The 17,799-nt window shown below is 47.1% G+C and overlaps 2 gene segments (V, D, J or C); both read left to right on the top strand.

Annotated features, from left to right (window-relative positions):
• LOC122232563 overlaps positions 1-17,799 on the top strand; it is a 1,057,381-nt gene that overhangs the window by 198,639 nt on the left and 840,943 nt on the right.
• Positions 3,257-3,887, top strand: LOC122232571. The segment is given in 2 exon segments: positions 3,257-3,369; positions 3,481-3,887. Coding segments are annotated over 2 exon segments (438 nt in total).

Here is a 17,799-nt window from a genome sequence, read left to right as displayed (position 1 = left end):
TGGGCCTGCAGCAGTAAGTCAGAACTGATGCTTCTGCCCCATGTTGAGCACTAACAATATGGCTCATCCTCAGGCTGCAGGCTGAGAAGGTCCTAGAGGCCTTGTTCCCAGAGTGGGAGCCAGAGAACCGAGCTGAGATCCCCGAGGGCCCATTTCTTCTGAGCACCACAGTTGTGGTAACGCTGAGAGAAATCTCTTGGAAGCAGCCCACATAATTTGCTCCAACACTGTTGCTAATTCCCGTACAGGTGAAGGTCACCTTGTGCCCCTGAAACCCTGACAGGGAGGCCTCCTGTGTCGGGGCACACTGTGCCCAGGACCCTGCAACAGAGCAGTGGAGACACGGACAGGCAGGTCCTGAGGGAATGCCTCCAGCTTGTTCTTCAAAAGAGGGGAAGAAGGAGCCCAGCACATGCCAGTCCATAATCACTCGCCTTGCTTTCCACAGCCAGTCACCTAAGCGGAGAACAAGGCGGGTGAGGAGGAGAGGGGTCCAGGTCAAGGTGGAGACAGCCCAGGCTGTGCCCCTGACTGAGCCCACCAGTGAGAGAACTGCACAAAGCCTCTCTCATCCCCTCCCCACTTTGGAGAGCAGAGAGGAATCCTTCATGCAAATCACTCCCCTCCTGGGTCCTGAAACCTACTCACTGAATATGGTGACAACTGAGGGGGGGGGGGGGGGGCTGGGGAGCCAATCGTGGGCCCCGGTGAGCATAGAGCAGAGGGTACAAGGCAGGGTTCCAGGACTGGGTGCCCAGCTGAGACACCCCCCAGCCATCCCTGCACCTCCCCCAATGCACAGGGACAGACCTCCAGCGCCCCCTGCTGTCTCAGAGTTCAGACTCACTTAGGACTGGGAGAAGGAACTAGAGTTGAGCAGAGAGGGACCCTCTGGACTTGAGCTTGCCTGGCACCCCATCCATCCCTACACAGGGTCGGGGGCTTCTGATCCCCCAAGTGCGACCTCCTGTGTGGCATGCACCACCACACCTCAGTCGTTACTTCAGAGCTGTGGCTTCCTCAGCATGAATCACTCCATGCCCCCACCCCCCACCATCACTTAGATAGTTGTGTTGTTGGGATGTCAGGTGAGGGACCCCCTCAGGGAAGTTGTGTCCTGCACTGGAGGTGACTGGGTCACCTGCACCAGATGGGGCCCCCATCCAGACGGGATTGCCCATTTGGGAACCTGCAGAAGCTTGGGAATTGTAAGGACAGAGCTCATCCCATGACCCCGAAGATCCTGGTGCTCTAAGCCCTCCTTTCTCAGTGTGCAATGTATTATAATTACTCACACCAGATCCCTCTCTAGTCCTTCTCTGTGTCACACAAGTTTCTACTCCTACTGTAAATATTCACACAATTATTTTCCCCAGTGGTTTATCTAATCCATCTCTGCACTGTTCATGACAATACATCTAGGATATATCTCCTGGGATTTATATCATATATATATATATATATATATATACACACACACATATATATATGTATACATATATATATATATATATATATATATATATATATATATATATAACACAAACTACGTATAAATAATACATAAGATGCAGTTATACACACACAGACTTCTAGTCATCGACTCTCGGTTAACATAGTACCGTGTGCCCTAGTCCTATAAATATTCAATGCTTCCCATTGAATACCTCACACGAAACATCTCCTCCTTGTCTGTCATAGTGAGTCAGATGAAAACCCAACAGGCTCCACGACCTTGACAGTTTTGTTTGTCCTTGAGGCACTGAGTGTCTGCAGCCTACCGGTATTTAGCTGGTGCCCAGGAAAGGTTTTTGAATTAAAAAGAATACATCAGTGAATAAAAAAAGAAAAAATACACATATCCACATTCTTTACCTTATTGCCAAAACTAGTAACTCTTCTTTCATTTGAAACATCATAATCCATACACATTTTTAAGCACAGAGATGGAGGTCATCTTAGACAAACCCTTAGACCTCACACACAGCCTCCAGGTAATTCCTAAATCCTGGGATCTCCACAATGAATATAATGCTAAAATGTGCACACTACCCAAAGCACTCTATAAATTCAATGCAATCCCCATAAAAAATCCAATGACGTTTTGCACAGAAATAAAAAAAAAAACACAAATTTTGTATAGAACCAGAAAAGACCCCAAATAGCCAAAGCAATCTTGAGAAGGAACAAACCTTGAGACACCATTCTTCACACTTTGAAATTATATTACAAAGCTGTAGTCATGAAAACCAACGTGGTATTGTTCTCAAGAGACACATAGGATGATGCCATAGAATAAAAAGACCAGAAAGTCATTCAAGTTCCTCTTGACCACCAGGGAAGACATAGGCTGAAAACGGTCCTTTTCAAGGTCTGCAGAACAGAGCTACCATGGATTTGGGAGGGAATTCAGAAAGAATATACATGAATCCTAGAGCAGATGCCCCAAATGGGATCCTTAACATCTCACTGATATTTCCTGATGCACTTTGGGAGAGAAAACTGGAATGACTCAGACGTCTGACAATGAGCACATTGACATAGATGCCGGGATAGAGTGTGAATCAACACACTCCATCTGGGTAAGAAGCACATGTAAAGAGTAATCTCATCAGGGTCAGGTCCCATCTGCCAAAGTTCCCCATGGGAGCTGCCCTCTGCTCTCTGCTGCTTCCTGCATTGGGATGGGTGCCTGAACCCCTGCCTCCGCTGTCATATCCAGTTAACTCCTTCCCCTATTGGTACACATTTACTGTTAGAGGAATGTGTGTAGAGACAACTCTTCAGTCCTGATCCATGAACTGTCAAGGGAGCCATGGACAAGCTCACCCCCAGGAGTCTAAGTAGAACAGAGAGACTGCCCTGAGGTGATGGGGGGCCACGTTGGGAGACATTGTCTAACGCTTAGAGGAGAGTGGCTAGAGCAGTGGGGAGGCAGAAGTGGTCTCTGATGGGCTCTGCTCATGTCATACAATGGCATGTCTGTGTCTGGACACTAAGGGGCACTCAAGGCCTGTTTCTGAGGGGTCACGGTAGATCAGAGATGAGAACTGCCACCTGCCACTGCCTGTGCCCTCTGCTCAGGCCTCACATCTGTGACCTCCCCACCCGCTGCCCTGAAATTGCCCCCACCCTGCCCATCCCCCTGACATCCTCAGGCAGAGGCACCCATAGAAGTCAGTGAGGAGTCAGAAAACAGGGGGGTCGCATTTGCATGGTTGGGCCCTCCCCCTCTCAACAGATGAAGAGGTGAAGGGAGAGGTGAAGGGAGACTCTGCTCAGCTGTGAGGCAACAGAAGGCAGGATCGGTGCTGACCTCCGCCATGGCCTGGTCCCCTCTCCTCCTCACCCTCCTCGCTCACTGCACAGGTGACTTGATGTGGGGACACGGGAAGGAGTTCTGGAAGCACAGGTGTGGGCCTGATTCCTCCTCTTGTCTCTAGACTCCAGGAATATCCTCTCTGTTGTTTCTCTTCCCAGGGATTTGGGCTCAGTCGGGGCTGACTCAACCATCCTCAGTGTCTGGGGCCCTGGGCCAGAGGGTCACTATCTCCTGCACTGGAGTTGGTAGTTACGTGGATTGGTACCAACAAATCCCAGGAATGGCCCCCAAAACCATCATCTATGATAATAGCAACCGACCCTCAGGGGTCCCAGATCGATTCTCTGGCTCCAAGTCTGGCAGCACAGGCACTCTGACCATCACTGGGCTCCAGGCCGAGGACGAGGCTGATTATTACTGCTCATCGTGGTACAGCAGTGGCAGTGCTTACACAGTGGTCCAGGCCTGTGGGGAAGTGAGACAAAAACCTAGTTACTCATCTGTAAAGAGGGAAACACATCAGCAGTTGCCTCCTGAGCTTAGCCTGTGATTCTGCTCATTCCGTGGCTGATGACTTGTACGCAGGTCCATGCAAGGGCACCTCCCGTGAGTGAGGTTCCTCCTGTCCTTTCTGTCCTCAAAGTCACTCTCAGAAAACCCTTCCGACACAGTCTTGATGGAAGAAAAATCTCTTGTTTTATCAGCTCAGGTATTTTACTTCTAGGCCATATCATATCAATTTTTCCTTCTGATATAAAAATAAATGACGCATTTTTATTTTTTCTCTGAACTCTACCCATGTGGTCCCTGAAGAATAAGTCAGCCTTATTTGCATCTGGTACTATTATCTCCATGGTAGCGGCTAGTCTTTTCTTCTTATCTATTATTTGTGAAAAAATGCCAATTTAAAATTGTAAAATTATGAAGATAAGTTTCAAAACTTTTGTCCATAGGAAAAACCCTGCACTTCAATGTTTATAACAACTGATTCCTAATCACAAAAGCCTGAAAGCACCCTAAACATGGCACATGGATATTTATTCTAGGTTTAAAATAATCACCCAAACCAGGAACTAACTAAGAGGACACCCAGGAGGTGCCACTTTTATAAATAATTTAATAATTATATCAAACATTGGAAGAAGCAAAACTCTGCAAACATCTGTAGGTCGTGGGGGTGCTAAACGCTGAAAAAGAATTAGTCGTGTGAACAGAGGAAAACATTCTGAGCCACAGAATTATTCTATATGATACTAATGGCCCTTCAATGACACTCTGTCATTGTCTGGCATTGTCTCCCAAACAAACGCAAGCACATCAGCGCATAACCACCATACATACCCGTATGAGCACACACACAAGGACAGGGTTTGTCTAGGAGCTCACGAGCCAACTTAAAGGGCCCCCATGAGGCAAAACTAGAAAGATTTCAACCACAGGAACATAAAAGGATTGGGTTGTAACTCAGTGTCTACACATGTATCTGCCGTCCATATTGTTAACTGATGGTATAAATAAATGGAATCAGATGAGACACATTCCCGTGCAGAGATTTCATGGAACAGGTGTAAACCCTTGGCTTGAATGACGTCAGGCATAACCCCCACTCAGTAAGTATGCACAAAGGCACCAACAAGAGGGACAGTCTGAAGAAGTGTCACAGTAAGAGAAGCTTAAGGACAATTCACAACTCAATGTCACAAAGAATCATAAACTGGATCATACAACAGAAAAAGGACATTAGGGAAAAACTAAGAAATTCTGAATAAACTGTGGATATTAATTGTTACGCGTTGAACTGTGTCTCCAACAATTCATGTGATTAAAAGTTCTAAAAACTCCCATATTTCAGGATGAGACTCTATTTGGAAATGAGACTGTTGCCGATGTAATTGCCAGGGTGAGACCAGTAAACTGTAACTGCATGTGTTCTAGGCTTTCTCTGTCTTTGTTTTTCCTCTCACTCGGCCTGCAATGATTCTGAAAGGAATGTCACTCTTTTAGAGAAAAAAGCCTATGAACCCATCCTACCTTGTCCAGAGAACCCTGGTATTACCGGAAAAAATCTAGACATTTTGTTGTCTTTTCACTACTAACCCATGGAACATTTACCAAATAAGGATAATAGGGTTGAATGTGAGTGGGATTCCCTTTCCTGAATTCCCCTTGATGGATGAGCAGAGAACAAATTTCTAAGAAGATAGTTTCCCTTGTACTGTATAATGGTTTATATCAATGTTCATCCTGAGAACACTTACAAAACCGGACCAATAGAGAGGCAAACGGGTCATAAGTATACCAGAGAAGAAATTAAATTCCAGACTAAGTATAAAGGCCTGGTCAAAACCCAGATTGGGATTTAAGTACAGTGGATACTTCTCTGCGGAGAACAGGTAGTCTTTTGACAGAGACTTCAGATGCCCCAGAGCCTGTACCATGGAGGTGGTGGGGTAACAGGAGACTCTCACAATACAGCAACAACCGCAAAAAGTATTCAAAGTTCAAGGATAACCCCCATGGACTTTTTATCACATATGAACCGGGAGTGAACCTGGGAAATATGAGGCCTTGAAATTGGTTTCAATTGGAGACTGGTAGGGGTGCCTGGATGGCTCAGTCGGTTAAACTTCAGACTTTGGCTCAGGTCATGATCTCGTGGTTCGTGAGCCGAAGCCCTGCCTGGGGCTCTGTGCCACAGAATCAGAGCCTGGAGCTTGCTTTTGATTCTGCGTCTCCCACTCTCTCTCTGTACCTCCCTGCTCTCTCTCTCTCTCTATGTCTCTCTTTTTTCTTTCTCTCTGTCCTCTCTCTCTTAAAAAAAATAAACATTAAAACAAATTTAGATCGGAGACTGGTAGTGATGCCAGGCCCTCGCAGCAAGCAAACCCAATGTCAGGGAACACTAATATGTCCAGGAACGTAAACACTGTAAAATAAGCCCTATGTTGACCAGCCTGGACGTTGTCAGTGACCTGAAGAAAATTAATGTCTCCATCCCAAGCACCCGGAAGAGGATCTACTCATGCTCCTTCCCTGAATACTGAAAGCTCAAATATCCATCTGCAAAGGTCAGAGTGTCCTCTAGGGATGCTGTGCGTTGTCAGAGCAGCAGGTGACCAGGACAGGGGTCAGCGGTGGCCTGTTCACATTGGCACTGAGAGGACTGGGCTGTGAGGCAGGCCAGCAGGAAAATACCCGAACAGGTATTTTCCAGACAGACCTTACTACCCAACAGAGCTCAGTCCCATGACCCAGAAGTTCCTGGTGCTCTAAGCCCTCCTTTCTCAGTGTGCAATGTTTTATAATTACTCACACCAGATCCTTCTTTAGTCCTTCTCTGTGTCACACAAGGTTCTACTCATATGTAAATATTCACACAATTATTTTCCCCAGTGGTTTATCTAATGCATCTCTCCACTGTTCATGACAATACAACTAGGATCTATCTCCTGGGATTTGTATCATATATATACACACATATACATATATATGTGTATATATAAAAATGTATGAAACACAAACTACATATAAAAAAAACATAAGATACAGTTACATGCGCACATACACACTTCTAGTCATCGACTCTTGGTTAACATAGAACCGTGTGCTCTAGCGTACAAATATTTAATCCTTCCCATGGAATACCTCACAAGAAACATCTCCTCCTTGTCTGTCATAGTGAGTCACATGGAAACCCAACATGCCCCACGACCTTGACAGTTTTGTTTGTCCTTGCAACACTGAGTGTCCGTAGCTTACGGAAACTTCGCTGGTGCTCAGGAAAGGTTTTTGATTTTTAAAGAATACATCAGTGAAAAAAAGGAAAAATGCACATATCCACATTCTTTACCTTATTGCCAAAACTAGTATCTCTTCTATCATTTGAATCATGATAATCCATCCACATTTTTAAGCACAGAGATGGAGGTCATCTTAGACAAACACGTAGACCTCACACACAGCCTCCAGGTAATTCCTAAATCCAGGGATCTCCACAATAAATATAATGCTAAAATGTCCACACTACCAAAAGCACTCTATAAATTCAATGCAATCCCCATAAAAATTCCAATGAAGTTTTGCACAGAGATAAAAAAAAAAAAACCTAAATTTTGTAGAACCAGTAAAGACCCCAAATTGCCAAAGCAATCATGAGAAGGAACAAACCTCGAGACACCATACTTCGCACTTTCAAATTATATTACAAAGCTGTAGTCATGGAAACAAATGTGGTATTGTTCTCAGGAGACACATAGATTCATGCCATAGAATAAAAACACCAGAAAGTCATTCAAGTTCCTCTTGACCACCAGGGAAGACAAAGGTTGAAAACAGGACCTTTGCAAGGTCTCTGGAACAGAGCTACCATGGATTTGGGAAGGAATTCAGAAAGAGTATACATGAATCCTAGAGCAGATGCCCCAAATGGGATCCTTAGGATCTCACTGATATTTCCTGATGCACTTTGGGAGAGAAAACTGGAATGACTCAGACGTCTGACAATGAGCACATTGACATAGATGCCGGGATAGAGTGTGAATCAACACACTCCATCTGGATAAGAAGCACATCTAAGAACGATCTCACGAGGGTCAGGTCCCAATTGCCAAGGCCCCCATGGGAGCTGCCCTCTGCTCTCTGCTGCTTCCTGCATTGGCACTGGCACCTGGAGCCCTGTGTCCGCTGTCATATTCAGTTAACTACTTCCCCTTTTGATACACCTTTACTGTTAGAGGAATGTGTGTAGAGACAACTCCTCAGGCCTGACCCATTAAGAGTCAAGGGAGCCATGGACAGACTCATGTCCAGGAGTCTGAGTAGAACAGACAGTCTGCCCTGAGATGATTGGGGGCCACATGTGGGGACACCTGGTCTAGCCCTGAGGCAGGGGAGAGTGGCTAGAGCAGTGGGGAGGTAGAAGTGGTCTCTGATGGGCTGTGCTCACCTCATACAATGGCATGTCTGTGTCTGGACGCTAAGGGGCACTCAAGGCCTGTTTCTGAGGGGTCACGGTAGACCAGAGCTGAGAAGTGCCACCTGCAACTGTCTGTGCCCTGTCTCAGGGCTCACATCTGTGACCTCCCCACCCGCTGCCCTGAAATTGCCCCTCCCTTGCCCATCCCCCTGACATACTCAGACAGAGGCACCTAAAGAAGTCAGTGAGGAGTCAAAAACCAGGGGGGTTGCATTTGCATGCTTGGGCCCTCCCCCTCTCAACAGATCAAAAGGTGAAGGGAGAGGTTAAGGGAGGCTCTGCTCAGCTGTGAGGCAACAGAAGGCAGGATCAGTGCTGACCTCCGCCATGGCCTGGTCTCCTCTTCTCCTCACCCTCCTCGCTCACTGCACAGGTGACTTGATGTGGGGACACAGGAAGGGATCCTGGAAGCACAAGTGTGCACCTGATTCCTCCTCTTGTCTCTAGACCCCAGGAATATCCTCTCTGTTGTTTCTCTTCCCAGGGATTTGGGCTCAGTCGGGGCTGACTCAACCATCCTCAGTGTCTGGGACCCTGGGCCAGAGGGTCACTATCTCCTGCACTGGAGTTGGTAGTTACGTGGGTTGGTACCAACAAATCCCAGAAATGGCCCCCAAAGCCATCATCTATAGTAATAGCAACCGACCCTCAGGGGTCCCTGATCGATTCTCCGGCTCCAAGTCTGGCAGCACAGGCACTCTGACCATCGCTGGGCTCCAGGCTGAGGACGAGGCTGATTATTACTGCTCATCGTGGGACAGTAGTCTAAAAGCTCACACAATGCTCTAAGCCTGTGGGGAAGTGAGACAAAAACCTAGTTACTCAACTGTAAAGAAGGGAAACACATCAGCAGTTGCCTTCTCAGCTCAGCCGGTGATTCTGCTCATTCTATGGCTGATGGCTTTGGCGCAGGTCCATGCAAGGGCACCTCCCATGAGTGAGGTTCCTCCTGTCCTCTGTCCTCAAAGTCACTCTCAGAAAACACTTCTGGCACAAAGAGTCCTCATGAAAGAGAAATCTCTTTTTTATAAGCTGAGGTATTTAACTTTTAGGCCAGATCATATCAATTTTCCTTCTGACAGTAAAATAAATGAAGCATTTTCAGTTTTCCTCTGAACTCCACCCTTGTGGTGCCTGAAGAATAAGTCAGCCTTATTTGCATCTGGTACTATTATCTCATTGGCGGTGACTAGTTTTGTCTTGTTATCTATTATTTGTGAAAAAATGCCAATTTCAGATTATAAAATTATGAAGATAAGATTCAAAACTTTTGTCCATCGGAAAAACCCTGCACTTCAATGTTTATAACAACTTATTCTGAATCACTAAAGCCTGAAAGCAACCTAAACTTGGCACATGGATATGTATTCTGGGTTTAAATGTAATCACCCAAACCAGAAACCAACTAAGAGGTCACCTAGGAGGTGCCACTTTTATAAATAATTTGATAGTTATGTCAAACATTGGAAGACGCAAAACTGCAAACATCTGCAGGTCATTGAGGTGCTAAATGCTGAAAAGGAGTTAATCATGTGAACGGAGTAAAACATTCTGAGCCACAGAATTACTCTATATCATACTAATGGCACTTAAATGACACTCTGTCATCATCAGAATTCACTGAACACTGTACACGCCCCATGTCAGAAACTTAACGAGTACGTAGAAAAATGTAGGAATTTGGGGCACATGATGGAAAGTAGAAGGTGACAAAACTCATGTAGCTGCAGTAACACGTGTGAGCCCACGTCAGTGCAGGGGTGGAGCGAGACGCTGAGCCGAGTGGCTGAAAGTGAGTGGAGCCTCTATGTGTAAAGACATAAGAAACTGCACGAAAGTTCTGTCCTCTAGTAACTAAGGTTGTGTCCCGTGGTGGGGGGGGGGGGGCAGGTTGACGATCGTGACGTGACTGCACTGTGTACTGTCACCGAACAATGAAGTAAATGGATGGAATGTGGTGCTGGAGCCACAGTTGTTGCTTGAAAGGAAAGTCACAGATACAACCAAAGGAGGAGGCTGGGGAGAGGATGTGGTCATGGATTAGAGCCGCAGATGGCAGTCTGACGACGTGTGTAGTTTGATGGAGACAGAGACTTGCATGTGGAAACAGTCACCAATATGTCCACGGTCCTGGCTTAGTTTCCTCATGAATTTGTCCTTCATGCGTCAGCTGAGTGACACCGGAAGCAATGATGCCCCATAAGGCCTGAGATGCATTTTACCAGATATTACCTTCTAATACCGTTCTCCCGGGAAGACATAGGGCTTTCTCGGGGGAATCTTATCCCAGACAGCAATGGTGCAGGATGAGTACGGAGGACCTTAGTAGTGTCAGAAAACGAAAAAAGTGCAGGAAAAACCCTGCATTTTAATGTTTATAACAACTGATTCCTAATCACTAAAGCCTGAAAGCAACCTAAACTTGGCACATGGATATTTATTCTATGTTTAAAATAATCACCCAAACCAGGAACCAACTAAGAGGTCACCAAGGAGGTGCCACTTTTATAAATAATTTGATAATTATATCCAACATTGGAAGAAGCAAAACTCTGCAAACATCTGTAGGTTGTGGGGGTGCTAAACGCTGAAAAAGAATTAATCATGTGAACAGAGGAAAACACTCTGAGCCACAGATTATTCTATATGATACTAATGGCACCTAAATGACACTCTGTCATTGTCTGTCATTGTCTCCCAAACAAACGCAACCAAATCAGTGCACAACCACCACACATGCACATGTGCGCACATACACAAGGACAGGGTGTGTCTAAGAGCTCACGAGCCAACCTAAAGGGCCCCCATGAGGCAAAACTAGAAAGATTTCAACCACAGGAACATAAAAGGATTGGGTTGTAACTCAGTGTCTACACATATGTCTGCCGTCCATATTGTTAACTGATGGTATAAATATATGGAATCACATGAGACACATTTCCTTGCAGAAATTTCATGGAACAGGTGTAAACCCTTGGCTTGAATGACGTCAGGCATAACCCCCACTCAGGAAGTATGGACAAAGGCACCAACAAGAGGGACAGTCTGAAGAAGTGTCACAGTAAGAGAAGCTTAAGGACAATTCACAACTCAATGTCGCAAAGAATCATAAACTGGTTCTTACAACAGAAAAAAGACATTAGGGAAATACTAAGAAAATCTGAATAAACTGTGGATATTAATTATGAGTTGAACTGTGTCTCCAACAATTCATGTGATTAAGAGTTCTAAAAACTCCCATATTTCAGGATGAGACCCTATTTGGAAATGAGACTGTTGCAGATGTAATTACCAGGGTGAGACCAGTAGAGTGTAACTGCATGTGTCCTAGGCTTTCTGTGTCTTTGTTTTTCCTCTGACTCGGTCTGGAATCATGCTGAAAGAATTTCACCATTTTAGAGAAAAAGGCCTATGAACCCATCCTACCTTGTCCAGAGAACCCTGGTATTACCGGAAAAATCTAGACATTTTTGACTCCCTCGATGTGTTCCATTTATTCGCCTGAGGGGCTCACAGATCTCAGGGAAACACTGACTCCTTTAGTCAGTTCATTAAAGATATGGTGAAGGGGACAGGGGAACAAGTAATGAAGAGCCACCTAGTGTCAAGTCTGGGAGCGTCTCGAGCACCAGAGCATCAGTCCCTGGGGAGTTGAGGTGCATCTCTTCTGGGAGTGGATGTGTTCGCCAAACCAGAAGATCTTCAAACACTGTACTTTGTGATTTTATTGAGGATTCGGGGAGACATGATCAGACATTAACTACGCTGTCAGCCTTTTTCCTGTCTGTCAAGTATGAGGGGTGAAGATTCCCAGCCTCTGACCAAGCCTTGGTCTTTCTGGGGACCAGCCCCATCCAGGAGGCTTCAGGGAGCCCACCCAGAGTCACATCATTAGAACTAGGATGTTTCTAGTGTTCTTTTCAGTTAGAAAATGACAAGAATTTCAGCAATTCGGTGTCAGCATCTAGGATGTAGAGACAGGTGTGTAGTTTCTGAGATCATACAGTACTGTTGTCTGGACTGAAAATGGTGACAGAGGTACTCACATTCATCACAAATCTCAAGCCGTAAAGTGTGTCTCTTGTGTTACTGATGACACAACCATATCTGACATGTTAATAAGCACCTTGATCAGAGACAATTTCCTCTCTCACCCATCTGACTAAAAGTGAGTCCCAAAGTCTTCAGACTCTCCTCACTGCACCCTCCCCCACACACACTCTGCTCGTCTCCCCTCTTCTCCTGCTTCCCTCAGGCCTTCTGTCTCTCTCTATGGCTCTTCAGGCCTGAACTCCACCTCTATGTTAGGATTTCAGAGAAAACTATAATCTTGCAAGAGTTTCCACTCTCCAGGGTCCATCTCTACAGAGACGATGCAGAAATGGACCAGCAGGAAATCACTTCCTCATGTGATTCCTGCTCTCATCTCTGATGGTAGTTTTCATGCCCCACCAACCTCATCAATCTCTGTAATACGACCACATGATTACCGTATTTCCGTGAAATGAATGTTCACCCAGCCTTTGAGTATTTGCACAGAGAAGCGATTCATGCAATTACTTCCTCCTTCAGAATGACCGAGGCTGCACACAGGGTAACTTTTGCCATGGTGAACAAAGGAAGGATTGGCTGCATATTTCAATACATGACAGCTTTTCTTGGTCTTGAGAATATTGGTTTCTAAGACCAGCAGGACACTCACTCAGCCACACACTTTTGCACCAAGCAATGCAGTGTCAAGCATTAACCCTTTTGCAAAATAACAGTAGACACTATCTGACGGTCACCCAATGGAGGTATCAGGGGATACTAGAGGCACAGTGGGGGAGGGCTGTGATGTGAAGGGCATGAAGAAGGGGCTGTGTGATCAGCCCCTATCTTGTGCTTCCGAAGACCTGAAGACCCCACAGCTATGGGAAATGTGTCTACAGGAAGGAGAATGGATAGAAGGCCCATCCACAAGGCCTAACATTCTGATTCAGTGAAATTCCTATAGAACTAATTCAGACCATATTCCTCCCCTTTGTGTAAGTTTCATACTCGTGCAAGAGAAGTGGCCTTCCAGACATTGGCCTTCTTGAGTTCCAAGCTCCAGAATGCTGGACGGTCATACAGAGAGCCAGCCCCAGGGATGGGTTTGCATGGGGACCAACACAACACTCAGCAAATGCAGCGAGGACATAAGGGGACAGGGATACACTTGTCTTCATATGTGGCCTCTGAAGGAAAGGTTTTCCATTCTCCCTCTCTTTCTCTCCCTCTCTCTCTCTCTCTCTCTCTCTCACACACACACACACACACACACACACACACACAGGCACACGCACACACACACACACAGACACACACAAACATGGATCTCTCCTGTATCTGAGTATATGGTGTTCGGGATTTTGTAGCATCCTGGCTTCTCTTCCTCCCCAAAACTCATGGTCAAACTGTGCTCATCCAGCCAACCTCAGGGTCACAAGCCCAGGAGGAAGCATTCTCATCATCAGGAAACTCCAGCGACATCCAGTGTAACCAGTGTCCTGTCACTGAGCAGCCAGGACTTGCCCTGATCACCTTCTCTCCTAAGACAGGTTGATGCTCAGGAATCCCAGGGTGAGTCTCTATCGCTGTGGGCAGCTTAGCCTCTGACCCCCTTGGGCTCCAGTCAGCACTTGAGGCTGATCAGTACATTGGTTCTGGAATAGCAGCTTCAGTGTTGCTCCCACACAGCTCAAAGCCCAGGGGAATGTATCACACCCTCCCTGTGCTCTTAATGCTGGACTGTTACTCCCTCAGTCCCCCCAGTGACACCTCCAGCCAGGTTGGAGTTCTGATGAAAATTCTTCTGTCTCAAACTGGGGCCACAATGCCTGTGACCTCAGGGACATAGTCCCCCTCATCTCCACCTCTCCACCACTCACATGTGGGATCTTTGACCGAAGATTCGTGTAGCCTTGGTGAATAGAAATTCACTCCTCTAGTCATGGTGGCTGGATGAACTATGGCTCTCTCCTGAATATGCTGGACACAAAGAACACAGGTAGAGCTGTGCTCACCCCAGAGACAAGTCTGACGCCAAATCGCTCGCTCCTAGAAGCTCTGTGTGTGCTTAGTAATTGAGTCACTGAGATGGCTGCGGTTCACAGGAACAGACTCCCCCTGGGCTTTCATTGGACATCATGCCAGACTCACCTACTTATAGAACAATGCCACCATAGTAAGCTGGTGGCAAAGAAAACATGACTTTGCAAAAAGTTTATAGCAGGCATCCTTTTTGCATTGTTTTTCCATCCATGTTTTTACCTACAATTTCTATCCATCTTTGCTCTGCAATAAATACCATTGTATGAAAACTATACTAGTGATTGTATCTGCATTTTCATAATAAAGATGTCATTGACTGAAATAAATATTACTGAGAGAAATTTTGTATAAAGGAGCACACACCCATTCAAAGGGCACACTGGGCTAAGTGCTGACTAACACATAAACTGTGTCACCGGATCCTCGTCAGAGCACCTGCTGCTGTCGCTCCTTCCCTCCCAGAACGGCCTGCAAGTTTGTCTTTGGGCTCTGAGGTCAGTGTCACACTCAAGGCTCCTGTAGACTTGGGTCTCTTTGCTGGGAGAGCAGTACCTGGAAGGAATCACTGCACATAGTATGAGGAGAGCTATTGTTTTCAACAAGCAGACATAGTGACAGATGACAAAGATTTTTTTGTGTAACGCCCCGAGGAATACACACGACTGTTTCTGCTCACAGCCTGAACAGAAGCTCTCCCCCTCTCCTCAGTGCTGTGGGAACCTTGGAGGAAGCTGAGCTCTGGCAACCCGGGAGAAATCACGTAACAGGAAAGGACACAGAATCCTACACAGAAGGGTCCACGTGTCCGGTGGTACTCTTCACTGCACTGGGCATGATCTTGATCTAAGTGGACTTTTGGTAGAGACACCACCTCATTCCTGACCCATGACCCATACAGGCGGCCACGGACTGACTCTCCCTGAGGAGTCTGAGTAGAGCATCCAGTCTGGCTTAGGTTATGGGAGATTCCCTAGAGGGACACCTGGACTGACCCTTGTCAGAGTGCAGTGGACAGTGCAATGGGGACACAGGAGTTGTCTTTGGTGGACTTGCCTACCAGTTCAAACAATGGCGGCTCTGAGTCCGAACACCAGGGGGTTCACAGGACCCATTGCTGTGGGTTCAGGGCTGATGACAACTGAAACCTGTCCCCTGTACTGTCAGTGCCCCCTGCACACGGCTCACAACTGTGTCCTCCTCACCCTTTGGCCTGAAACAGCCCCCCCTCGACCAGCCCCCTGACATCCTCAGGCAGAGGGAACTGACACAGGCCCAGGGAGGGGTCAGAGAGCTGGGGTCTCATTTGCATGGAGGGGGCCCTCCCTCCCTCAGAAGATGAAGAGGGGAAGGGAGAGGTTAGGGGAGGCTCTGCTCAGCCGTGAGGCACAGAAGACAGAATCGGTGATGACCACCACCATGGCCTGGTCTCCTTTCCTTCTCACTCTCCTCGCTCACTGCACAGGTGACTGGATGAGGGCACACAGGAAGGGGCTCTGGGAGGACATGTGGATCCTGCTTCCACTGTCTTGTGTCCATACCCCAGCATCACCCTCTCTTTGTTTCTACCCTTCCAGGGTCCTGGGCCCAGTCAGTGTTGACTCAGCCGCCCTCAGTTTCAGGGTCCCTGGGCCAGAGGGTCACCATCTCCTGCACTGGAAGCAGATCCAACATCGGGGGTGGTAATTATGTGAGCTGGTACAAACAAGTCCCAGGAACCGCCCCCAGTCTCCTGATTTATGAGAATAACAAACAACCCTCCGGGGTCCCCGATCGATTCTCTGGCTCCAAGTCTGGCAGCTCAGGCTCCCTGACCATCACTGGGCTGCAGGCTGACGACGAGGCTGATTATTATTGTGCATCACTGGACAATAGTCTCAGTGCTCACACAGAGCTGCAGGTCTGTGGGGAAGTGAGACAAAAACCTGTCGTCCCCACAGTGATGGGCTTTCCTTGTGTAGCTGCCACCTTCTGCTTCCCTCTTTGTTTGAAGCAACACAGCTGCTTCCCTCTTTGTTTGACCTAAAACTGAGGCCTGAAAAAACCCAACGAACCTCCTCTAGTCTATGTCCTTTTCCTGTCAATTCTGTCCCCAAAGCCTGTCCTTACAGGCACATATTTTCTGTTTTATACAAGCTGAGCAGAAATTCCTGCATGCTGGGGCCTGTTGTCCTGGGGACCAGTGTCCCTCAGGGTTGTGCCTGTCTGCTGCGCCTACCATATGACGATACCACAGAGTGAATGCCTACACCAAAGATAGTGAATTTCTCTCAGTTTGGAGCCTAAATGTCCACGTTCAAGGGGGTGGCAGGATTGATTTCCCCTGAGGTCACTCTCCTTGGCTTGCAAGTGGTGACATTCGTCCTGGGTTCTCACGTGGCATTCCCATGTGTGCTCACCCATGCTGCATCTACCTCTTCTGTAAAGACGCCAGCCCTGTTTATGGGGGCAGCACCCTTATAACCTCATTATCCACGATTAAATCTTTTAATGCCTTTTCTCAAACAGTCACAATGTGGGTTCGGGTTTCCATACAGGGTTTTGAGGGACACAGATGAGTTCATATCAAGGTGTCAAGACAGACCCGGACACACAGTACAGCTGTGTCTGACTCTGGGTAGTCATTGTCCACATGATATGCATGAATGGCATGTACTGAACCCTCACTACATGACCTATGTTGGTTTAGGAGCTCAAGTAGCAGTGCAGAAGTGACGGGGTGTGTCCCAGGCTCAGGGAGCCAACACTGTCTGGGGAAGAAAGGGAACACACAAGCAATACGTTATGCCTCACCCTGACTTCTCACATGAGGACCGAATGTCTCCGCAGGCTCCGGTCACACCCACACGACACACCCTCTGCATGACACAGACTTGTTCTCCATCTCCCACCGATCAGCAGCCTCAGATTTCACGTGACTCGATCACATCACCCCTCCATCTGCCCTGACGCTATTGGGCGACAAGGGAAGGGATTGTGCGATTAGTTTGGTTAACACAGTGCGTGTCTTGTGGGAATTGAACTCAGTCCCTGACTAACCACGTAGCTTGGAAGTTTGGGGTCCAGATCAGAGAGGCAGATGATAGAACTTTGAACAACCAGGTCCCCACCATATGCATCGTCTTCCCTCCATCGTCTTTGTAATTCAGGTTGGGACATGGTCTGTGGGCTCCGGCATCTGAGGAGGAGACACAGGCCAGGTGGTTCCCATCTCATAAAACTACAGCTCGGGCCCCTGTCCATTCTGACATCTGCACCTGGTCAGCTCAGGCCAACACACACTCCCAGGCACAAGGTGCTGATGTGAAACGGAGGCAGGCCCAGGAGAGGTGGAGAGCATTAATAAAAGCAAATGCTTTGTTTTCTTAGAGACTTTAAAAAGAATTCAGAGTGTTCACTGTTTTTGATCCTAGGATAAAGATGTATACAT

This window comes from Panthera tigris, chromosome D3 (assembly GCF_018350195.1).
Source record: "Panthera tigris isolate Pti1 chromosome D3, P.tigris_Pti1_mat1.1, whole genome shotgun sequence".
Lineage (NCBI taxonomy): Eukaryota > Metazoa > Chordata > Mammalia > Carnivora > Felidae > Panthera > Panthera tigris.
This window is presented reverse-complemented; position numbering and strand designations above follow the sequence as displayed.